General features: G+C 40.3%; 1 protein-coding gene across 4 annotated transcripts in view; it reads left to right on the forward strand.

The window, feature by feature from the left end:
* The window catches only part of spegb (striated muscle enriched protein kinase b), a 75,566-nt gene that overhangs the window by 26,486 nt on the left and 37,616 nt on the right, over positions 1–11,464 (forward strand). For all 4 annotated transcript variants that reach the window (XM_072685538.1, XM_072685540.1, XM_072685541.1 and 1 more), the window contains 6 exons: positions 2,054–2,235; positions 2,612–2,700; positions 4,848–5,023; positions 8,947–9,207; positions 9,932–10,090; positions 11,165–11,354. In XM_072685538.1, the coding sequence (XP_072541639.1) occupies positions 2,054–2,235; positions 2,612–2,700; positions 4,848–5,023; positions 8,947–9,207; positions 9,932–10,090; positions 11,165–11,354 (1,057 nt within the window). The remainder of the gene's footprint in view (positions 1–2,053; positions 2,236–2,611; positions 2,701–4,847; positions 5,024–8,946; positions 9,208–9,931; positions 10,091–11,164; positions 11,355–11,464) is intronic.

The raw sequence follows: 11,464 nt of genomic DNA on the forward strand, positions 1-11,464 counted from the left end.
TCTTCTCTACTTAAATAGTTCTTAATGGGAACCAGGAGGAGCTCCAGTTCATACAGTGTTTGTCGGCGCACCTCTGTTGCATGCTTGCAAATGTTCCTGCAAGTGTCACACTGAAGGAGAAAGAGGAAAAAGGGGGGAGAAAGAAGGAGGAGGGGTATATAAGAGAGATGTATTTTCCACTCCAGATGAGCGATCGGATCTCTAAGGGCAGTCCAAAAGGTGCTGACAGTTTAACCCACAGAGCTCCTACACTCAGCTACATACACCTCCTTGATCTGGCTGCAGGGGATCAGGACAGGTAAGTCTGGGACAATCCTATTAAACAGGTTATTTCATCGTTGGAATAAAGCGTGTTTCATCACGCTTGCTTTTGCTTTCATTCTTTCTCAGAATTGCTTTTTTTTTAGCTGAATTGTTGATATTCATGAGTTTTGTCCATTTAAAAGTGATTTTGTTTATTCCCAGCCTTTTGGCTTGTAAGTGGTTGGTGTGCTTTCTAAATGTCACCGCCTCACAGTTAGAAAGAGCAAGTTACTGTAATACATACTGTGCATGTTGCAGTAAGCAGAACCCAGAACACTGTGTCTATTTATTCTCCCAGCACACATGAGAGATACACTCTGAACCCGCTAGCATGCGGCCTTCGAGAACCACCATATCATAGAAACTCTGTCATTTTCATTTGTCATAATAATTGGCACATATCATTGCTGTTTTGTACTCTTGATTTCATTAAGAATGGACCAATAGAAATGCTCCAAAATTGACTTCAGAAGCATTTTACATTGACTTCTATTCAAGTTAAGGAGGTTTTGTACTTCTCCTGTAAAGTTGCCATTTTGGAGATACATGTTTTGGGGGGTTTTTTTGTAACAGTAATAATCTCATAATTAGGTTCTTCTGAATTATGTACATATATATTCTATATTACATTTTTTCTTTAAACATTGTTTGTTATATCCAGAGAGCATTGCATTGCAAGTCTTACAGCCCTGAAGTCGACCCTCTCACTGTCCCAATCCCTAAGAAGGGCAATGTTTTATAAAAGTACATTGTCAACAGAGCTGAATCTCCTCTTTGTCGCATTGGACCGCCAGGGAGATTGGATTCGACATTGTGGGATTCATACATCCACCTGCGGTCCTGAAGCGCCCCTCTTTTATTTAACCTCTGCTTTTCACCTTTAGCTTCCCTCTAATCCAGCCCTCTCCCTTCGCCGCATTCAGACTCTAAAGCCTATCTCGCGAAGGCAGGTGGGCACCCAGCCTCGGCACTGTCTATGAATTTCATGCTTCAGTGAACTCGTCTGGCCCGAATGAGTTTTCCTGTGTTATCAGTGGTTAGGAATTGGCAGTTTGATTACCAGTAGAAGGCCAATGATTTAAGGCTGTGTAATGGGTGACGTGGATGTATAGGCAGTTTGCATTTGAGTTTCCCATAGGTGCTTTTCCTATTTCAGTAAGCAGTTCCGAGGTCCAGGTGGACTGTACCCAGAATTTGGGTGTTTCAGGACTTTATAAACATACAATTTGTGTAGGAGATCCTACTGGTGTGGATTTATTCCATTTTATTTTATTTTTTTTTAATGATGCACACAAAAGCTATGGCCACTTGCACCCTCTTGTGGAGGCGCTTTAGCCTATTAAGTGTAAGCATGTTACACCACTGCCTGTCTGCTGTGTGTGTAGGGAGTCACCATTATCAATGTATCATAATTATTGTGTCATTGTGCACACGCCACTCTTTTCCTAGACAATAGAAGTCACAGTATGCTCACAGACCTGTCCTCACCTCCGACAGAGAGCAGATGGCGAATTCGCATTTGGCTAAAAAAACAAACAAACAAAAAAAAACATGCAAAGTAAACACAACAGGCAATATCGAGGTCTGTAAGAATGATCATGAGAGATCGTGTCCATATACTGTACAATGAGTCGATAATCTAATTACCGTGACAGGCCTAATTCCCGTCGGGTTCAGGTTGAAAGATGTATGTAATACATAGAGGAGCTGAGGTCTTCCTTCATATCTGCTGCCTGTGTGTTTCCCTTAGAACCCAGCCAAGACCTAAGGGGGAACCTAGGTGTGCCTATGGACGTCAGCAGCCCCATCACCTCTGATGAGGAGTACCTAAGCCCTCTGGAGGAGGGTATGGACTATGGGGGGAATTCATACCGTGGCCCTGAACCCAGGAAGATCGTAGACACCCGATTCAAAGAGCCACCCGCTTTTCAGGTGATGTAATAAATAGTTTATCACTTATAATGAAACTGTAATTTGTGCGGTAAACACTAGGAAGCTGAAGTATTAAGTAGATAGTTATAAGATGGAAGCGTAAATTAGATACTCTAAGGCTGCAGGCCCGAAAACAGGATCTCAGAGTTAAATAGGCTGATTGCTTTTAATGAGCTAAATGTAGTTTAATTTAAGCTTAAGGGTCACAGTGCACCTCTCCCAAAGTGGACCATATTAATTATCCACTGTTAACTGTGTACATGTGAGACTAAATCAGCTGTGGCACGTTGTGTGGATGTTGGTGATGGTGCTGTGTTTGGTTTGAGGTCTTGTTTGTGTGTTACTTTCATGACTATGTTGTCTTCTATCCCAACAGGCCACTCTTGGAGATCAGACAGTCGTAGAAGGACAAGAAGTGACCATGTCTGTCCGAATGAGTGGGCAGCCCAAACCAATGCTCTATTGGTAGGTTTCTATAGCGTATTGAAAAACTGCCATGGCAATAGCATTGCTATTAGCAGCAAGGGTTCTGTTTGTGTGCAGGACAGTGGTGTTTTTTAGGTGTAGAAGAGGGGAACAGCAACCTGTGCTCAGCATCTGTTTATTCCATTACTACGCTGCTAGCAAACGTTGATAAAATCTAACTCTTGACAGAACATTTCTCTGTCTGCTGTTGCTGCTGACAGCCACGTTTTTCACCATGCCTTCATTGAACAATATGCAATATCCAGATTGCTGTTGTCCCTCTACCGTACATATCCTGCCATAGTCGTACTCAAAATGAATGATTCCATAAGAACTGGATGGCTGGAAGCTTAATGTTCTGTAAAATATCGTAGGATGCAGGATACTGTAGTCAGTATTATGAAAAAGCAGCTTTAAAATCTTTAAATTGATGTTTTTATTGTATTGTATGTTTGTATGTATTTTTGTATTAATTATATGTAGGAAAAGCAAGGCACAGTGGTAGAGCTGGGCAATATTTTATCATATTGTGATAAATGTTGTTATCGTGGCGCACAATATGCTTTTATGAGTGTATTGTGGATATTGTCAGTGCTTAAAGAGCACTGAATATCTGCAGGTTTAATTCCAAAGAGTGTAATCAGTCTTATTTAACTGAATCACAGTACTCTGTATGGGGAAAGTACTTGGATAGCAGTTTTTTTTAAATGTTACGCTGTTGGTGCATTTTGTCAACATGATGAGAAATTGTGATAAATATCGTTTATCATAAGAAATGTATCCATTTCGCCCAGCTCTAAGTTGTGGTTTGCTATAAAGGGGCCATTATATGGAAAACATTATTATTGCCATTTTAAAATAAAAATATAGATGAAATCAGTTGAAATCAGTGAAACTGTGGAGGAACCTCTTGAGGTGCTTTGCGTTACATTCAAGGAACCTTTTGCTTCTAAAAACTTTTTTCTTGAAGGTTTCTCAAAGCACCTTAAGAGATTCTTCCACAGTTTCAAATTGAAGAACCTCCAAAAATTCCTCAAGAATCTCATACAGTTAACTCTCTTCTGGCTGGTCTCCCTCTGTGCACCATCAGGCCCCTGCAACTTATCCAGAATGCAGCGGTGCGGCTCGTCTTCAATGTTCCTGAATTCAGCCATGTCACTCCACTGCTGCGTTATCTTTGAACTGTTAGTCTATTCAAACTAGCTGAGGTTTTTCTTGGGTAAATAGCAAAGCACTTTTGTAGGTCGCTCTGGAGAAGAGTGTCTGCCAACTGCCTTAAACGTAAATGTAACAGTGTGGACAATGTTAAAGTCAAAATGCAGCCATGAAGTCTATATAGAGAAACTAAGCAAAAACTCCATGTTTATTTAATGTTTATGTGATGTCACAAAAAAACCCAGCACAATTACATACATTTGCTTATTCAACATGCAGTAGTTTAATCCCACCCATTTACATCAGAGCCTTTTTAGTGCTTTTTTTCTGAATTTCATGCTATAGAAAAAAGATTAAGATTTTAAGATAAGCAGTACATGTAGAATATATATATATATATTTTTTATTAACCTTGTGATAGCCTCACACTTGTCTTGTAAGACTGTAAGAGTTTAGAACATGTGCCTATGAAATGATCAGTTTCAGAATTTATGTCTAATGCACTATTAGTTTCTACATAATAAAAATTCACTTCTAGCTCTTGTTTAGTGCAAAATGCTTAGTTTGATTTTGCTTATTTTTGCTAAATAAAAAAAAAACTTTTTTTTTTTAATTATTTAAGCCTTTCATAAGAGAACATTTAAAATTGTCTGGAAAATCGCATTTAAGAACATTCTTATGAACTTCATAGTGTTTATCTTAAGGTCCTTTTCATTTCACAGAAACTGAGCACAGAAACAGAAAGCTTTTGTGAATCCAGCCCCAGAACAGAGGTTATTTACTCATGCCTATAGGTCCTTTTGTAACCAAGGCAGTGTTCGAATCATTTCTGGCTGTTTTTTGTGCATAAAACCAAAGTAACATCATAAGGTGGGAGACGAGAGGGGGTGGTCAAATAAAGTCCAAGAGAAAGCATGACCTGAGCCCTTTAATGAGGCTCTACACAGTGTGTTGTAGCCATTAACAGATTCTTCTTTGCTCTCCAAATCTAGGCTGAGGGACAGAGTGACCATAAAAACAGGCCCTCGACACATTGTCCGCGAGACAGAAAATGGCACCTGCGAGATGATAATTAAATCAGCTGTGAAGTCTGACGCTGGCGTGTACACCTGCAAGATCATTAATGAGTACGGCACCAAACAGTGTGAAGGCAAACTGGACGTGAAAGGTAAGACCCTTGTCTGTTTGAACATACATTCATGTAAAAAAAAAAAAAAAAAAAAAATCTATTCCAAGTTTTCTATTGGTTCAAATCTTGAATCTTGAATGATGGATACAATCTTGTTAAATGAGACAATGTAAAGATTAGAAAATGGAGAAATTGAGGTGAGTGCAGTGGGTGTGTCTTAAGAGATTGCAGTATAAAGACACCTGTCAGGAAAAGCTGATTGAAGAGTATAGGTCAGGGGATGGATACAAAAAAACCCAGCCACTGAACATCCTCATGAGTTCAGCTGAATCCATCATAAATGAATAAAAGGAATATGGCACACATGTAGATCTGTCTAGATCAGGCCACCCCTCACAAACCTAGTGACCCTGCAAGAAGGAGATGAGAGGGAGGCCACCAAGACACCTATGGCTACTGTTGCAGGTGAATATTCAAGCAGTTACTTATTTTACATTATAAATATATTTTATTTAATTGACATTACTTTGTAGAAATGGGTTTTCACGTTAACATTAGAACAGTAAATTGTTTAAAAAAAGACAAATTAAATTGAAAATGATGGCATTTATAAAGGCAATAAAAGGGGAAAACATCCAAAGAGGTGAATACCTTTAATAGGCACAGTACATATATAAGAAAGTATATACATATATTTTATTCTCCTCCAACAGGTGGTTTTCAGGTGGTCTCAGTAATGTCGCTGTCAGAATAATGTAATTTGAGCACACTATATTGCTGCTGTCAAAACAAAACCTACAAAGAGTTACAATTGTTTTTTTTTTTACATTAAATCCAAGCTTTTTATGTTATTGTTAGATTTCTTAACACAATATAAAGAGCAGTGGGATATGTACAATGAATTTTTCAATCAAATATGTAAAAATGAAAAAGAGCTTTTTTAAAATCTGTTAAAAAAGCATCCCAGAAGGCTCCTCGTGAGGCAACTTAAGAGAACACCAACACTGTATAAGCTGTATCAGGGTAAAGAATGACTGCGTTGAGAAATCTCAAATAGAAGAGTCGTTTAACATGTCACTGCATAATTCCCCATTTATCTCACAGTCTTTATATCCTCACTGTAATTCCAAAATTGGAATGTCAAAAAGGAAAATCCTGTTATTGTCAAGTTGTGTGAAGTTATAATTGGTTCTGTTTTACATCTTACAAACCTCTGCTCCCTGAAATCACTGAGGGTGTGTAATTACAGAAGCCACTGAGCCCTGGAAATATTGACACTATGATCAGTCACTCAAAGCAAGATTCAATGTCCTTCTTTAATGACCAGCCACTGGCTTCCAGGCACAAATAAGGGTCCTAAGGTTTTACCTTTAATAATGGCACATCCCAGTCATTCCTGAAGATACGTCGAATAAGGTTGAGCATAGCTTATTGGGTGCTTCTGTGTGTGTGTGTGTGTGTGTGTGTGTGTGTGTGTGTGTGTGTTTGTGTGTGTGTGCACAAGCGTGGGAGAGACGCTTGTCACTGTGTCTACCCTCATTACAGTCAGATCTGCTCTAGGTTATGGTGCAGTAGGGTGGAGAGCCTCTTCTCTTCCCCCAACACACACTTCACATCAAAACAACACTGAAGGGCCTCTGAACAGCAGATGAGGTTTTTCCTCTCTGTGTTGTGTGTTTAGAATGATAATCACTGGGTCTCTTTAGCAGACATGGGCTTCTCTACACAGGTAAAGGTAGTAATGCTATATTAATGTAAAAAAAAAAAAACATATGTTTCTTGTATGAACCTACTAATGGCAGGAAATGATGGCTTGTACACCCAAATAGAAGTCTAACAGAAACAGAAAGCCATATGTTACACACCTCCCTATTTAACGTTGAGCACACAATCTGGGTGTCAGTCAGATCTCATTTTGAGGGTTCAGACCATGCCATCAGCATCTGTTAAAGGATTGGGGAAATAAGACGGAGGTAAGTCTGAGAACTTGGGCAGGGGTTCAGGTGGCTTCCCCTTTTGATAAATTCTGCGACAGATGAGTACAGTATGAGTGATTTAAAGGTGGCAGGAAGCAGAAGCTTCGTCATGGGACACTGATGTCTACCATTTATAGGACATTAGATTGGGAGCTAAGGAGCTTCAGACATGTTCCTCCTCCTAAACGTCAAATAGAGAAAGATGAGTGAAACCCTTCTATCTAATATGCAGAAATAGATACAAGATTTAAACTTAAGTATACGCACTATACACACATTCAGGGTACATAAATATACAAGATCATTATATTATATTATATATAGGCACATTATTATGCACACTACACCGCATTTGAGTCGTACCATCATACAACATACACACAGAGCATGCAGTATACATACATATTATTCATCGTTCATACACACCACAATGTACTGTATAGACGACCTGTCTAATATACACGACTTTCAGTAGACGCTCAAGTCTGTATCTATATAAGACTTTTGCACAGTAATGTATTCATTTGATTTGCCCCCCCCCCCCCCCCCAAAAAAAAAAAAATAAATAAAAAATTGCGTTTGTGGCTCCTGGCACACTTTTGATTGAACACTTTATCTATTTTAACCTTCAGGCAACATTTTTGTTTATTGTAAATGGTCTGTATGAAATCAAATAAATAGTATCGAGTTGCACTGCAAGTGTAAAATATTTAACTAGGTAAAATGAACCTAAAAGCCAATTATCCTGCAGTAAAGGAAAAGCCTTGAAGCAGAACATAAAAATAAATAATAAAAAAACAAAAAATAGAAGCAAGGGTAAGGCTAGGGTGACTCAGCTCTGACTGGACTGTAACGATGGGCCGTTTTCAGTGGGGTGACGCAGTATTGCCACACTCAGGCAATGCAGAAACTAAATTGCACGTAAAATTTGTGGTGTTTATTCTAGTAGCAGGCTGTTTTCAGGCTCTTGACCAGGCTACATTTGCTTTGACAGGAACAAGTGACTGTAATCACAGGCCAATAATCCATGGATCTTGTTCATTTGCAGCCCGTGCATCAGAGCACATTCTCAGGGCTCTCCAAGCTAAACCGTTTCAGTGGTCATGTCTTGACCTATCTTAAATGGCTTTTTGAAATGTGGAATTTATATATGTAGTAATACATTTTGTCTTGGTCTTATTTTCTTAATTAGATTACATCTGTAGATTACAACTACCGTGATAATTAACATACAGTAGGTATTACAATATGTCTAGTTAGAGGGTGTCATATATATTCACCACCTTCCAAAGAAGATGGTCTGCGTCTATGGTCAAAGGAGCTAAAACTAAAACATCCACCCAAATGTTCATATGTCTCTTACTGCTTTGTGGAGAACCAGCACAAGAAACCAGCACAAGAACATCATTGCCCAGAGAAATGGCTCGGTTATGAAGCTCTGGGTCTTGTAAGACTCTTAGGGCAGCTCTTAGGCTAACAGCTTACCTGACAGCCTCACAATCACCTGACCTGTTCTTCATCAGAGCTTCAGAGTTTTTCCCCTCCACAGAGGGCAGATATAGTCAGGGCAGATACGTGGACGTTTGGGTGGATGTTTTAAATTCAGCGCCTTCAACCCCATAGACTCATGTCCTTTACTTTGGAAGGCGGTGGGTAGATATTAGCTATGTGGTGACCCACAATACTGACCTTTCTGTGTTAACTCTAAATAGCTCTAAGTAGCGTTAATTAGCTTTTTTGTGATGTTGGGTTAGCATAGCTAGCTAGTTTATGATCTGGGTCCATAGCAGTAGCCTAATTCAGACTGCATTCACTTTGAGTAAGTGAAATAAGCAAACGCTTAAAAGTAGGCATGGCGCAATGAGATGAATGTGCATAACGGAAATCACAAATCAGGACTAATGAGACTTGTGTGCCAGTTGAAGAATATTTTCTACCCATCCTGTATCTGATCGGTAGCTGTAACTGTTTCCACCTTTCCACCAGCTGTTCCAGCAGAGCCTGGGCTGGCCATCGTGCGTCCGGTCAGGGATGTGATGGTGAAGGCGGGAGAGACAGCAGTCTTCGAGTGCCATGTGATCGGGCCACAGGATGTGGACGTGGACTGGCTGTCAGATGGAAAGCTCATCCAGCCAGCTCTGCTGAACTGCAAGATGCACTTTGACGGGAAGAGGTGCAGGTTGCTGCTCAACTCCGTGCATGAGGACGACAGTGGCACATATACCTGCAAACTGAGCACAGCGAAAGGTAGGTGACCCCTCTCAGCCTGTGTGCAGAACAACTGCACTCCCACCTTCTACCAACCACTCTTTAGTACGAAGCTCTAGAGGTCCTAGCCTGTAAGAGTTGGAACATCATTAATTAAGAAGGATTTGTTGGCCAGAGACTTGACATTAAAAAAAGCTAGCCTTGTAGAGATGGGGAAGCCCTGGGGGCAATGTGCTGGTGATGTGAAAGACAGTAGATTAGACTGATTTGCAGCTCGAGCTGCGGACATCTGATTCCTTCTGGTACTAATCACCACAGAAATAGAGACAGGAATAGACCTTAATGACATGCTGGGTGCCGGCTTGTACTCAACAGCAAGGACCCAGCGCACATCACAGGCTGTTAGTGCTCTGAAACCTGCTCTTATCCCTACCCCTCTCTGAACGTACTGTGCTGGCCATTGTCAGAGGTGTTAAGAGACAAGGCTGTGGCTGAGGATGCTGAAGGATGCTGCATTCCACAATGAAGAAAGAGAGTGTAGACCCAGCACACACCAGTTCCTCCATCTTCTCTGAAAAGCCCAAAGAGCAGCACTCTTTAGTATATAGACTGCAGATTTAGTGTCCTTTGCTTACGCACTGTAGATTTTACATAGAGGTTAGTGGTTAGTGGTTAAATCAGGTCTGTTACAGAAATGAGAACACTGGCCTATACAGTGTTGTGGTCCCTGTGGTCACTGATTACCATTGATTGTTTTCTACAGAGGAGCTGACCTCTAGTGCCAAGTTGAAGGTTATTGCATCTGTCGAGCCTCTGTTCACGCGAAAGCTGGACATGTTGGAGGTGATTGAGGGCCGGAACGCCCGCTTTGACTGCAAGGTCAGCGGAACGCCACCTCCCAGGGTCATCTGGAGTCACTTTGGTAAGAGTTTTTATTTAATTTTGGCAATATACACTATATGGACAAAAGTATTGGGACACCTGCTCATTATTTGTTTCTTCAAGGTTATTAAAATAGAGTTTATTTTCCAGAGAAGACTTTCTACTAGATTTTGCATTTAGAACAATCATGAGTGTGAGGACTTGATTGCATTCAGTAACAAGAGTGTTCAGGAGTTCAGGATGTTGGATGAACACCACCCCAGCTCAGAAGAATTGGATGGAGCACTATCATTCCAGGGAACACAGTTCACAGTTAATGCTGGGGAGTTTTATACCCCTCTAGTCTGGCCGCGCTCTAGTCAGCAGTGGGGCAACTTAAAAGTAGCTGAATGCCTTAAGTAGAATTAGGACATATAATGTACTTAGAATAGTTCTTTCACAATACGCGATGTGTATTGCAATATTTGGACATTGGCAGACAAAATCTACTTGTTGTGCCAGATTTTAATATTATAATATAAAATATTCAAAATTATTATTGTCTTTGTGCTGAAACATGCAGTTTGTCAGTGTTGTCAGACATTCTCAGAAAAGCTTATCACAATATATTATCCTGGTAATAATAACAAATTGTCTGTTGTCTCGTATGAGTGGTCTGTGTTTTGTCTGGTTAATTAGAATTAATTTAATTTAATTAAATAAAGCTTTATTGTGCAGCTAGAGCAGGGACATGGGCTTTGCCTTCACCAGGCACAGTAAAAGCACTATATACAACAACACAGCATGTACAGTATACCATAATGTACAAACATTATAAAAATTCATTCATTCATTCTCTCTATCATTACAGTAACAATTATTTACAACTTATTTATCTGACTTATTGTCCTAGCTTGAAGAGCGTCACAAGAGACACTCTCTAGCATCAACCTGAGGTGATTCATTCTAATTAGGATTACAGGGGTTGTCTACTATTGTTAATGATAATTAGTGCCCCTTATGTGTGTGTGTGTGTGTGGATGTTTAGCTGAGCACATGCCAAAGATGGGGTCATTTTGTGTATATGTGTATGTGTGTGTGTGACTTTCTGTGTGCTGTATTTTTCCTCCCACAGACCATCCTCTGGTGGAGAGCGAGGACATCCGCATCCTGAAGGAAGGTGGCCGACACTCGTTGGTCATCTCTCATGTCAGCAGTGATGATGAGGGCTTCTACACGGTTGTGGCCCGGAACGCACACGGCGAGGATGAATGTTCAGCAGAGCTTTACGTGCAGGAACCTCGGCCAGCCATCTCCTCCCAGATGTAAGATTTTCTTTCTCTTTAACATTTACATTTACATTTACATTTATGGCATTTAGCTGACGCTCTTATCCAGAGCGACTTACAAGGTTGCTCATATTACAGAGGTGGGC

The sequence above is a fragment of the Salminus brasiliensis genome, chromosome 8 (assembly GCF_030463535.1).
Source record: "Salminus brasiliensis chromosome 8, fSalBra1.hap2, whole genome shotgun sequence".
Classification (NCBI taxonomy): Eukaryota; Metazoa; Chordata; class Actinopteri; order Characiformes; family Bryconidae; genus Salminus; species Salminus brasiliensis.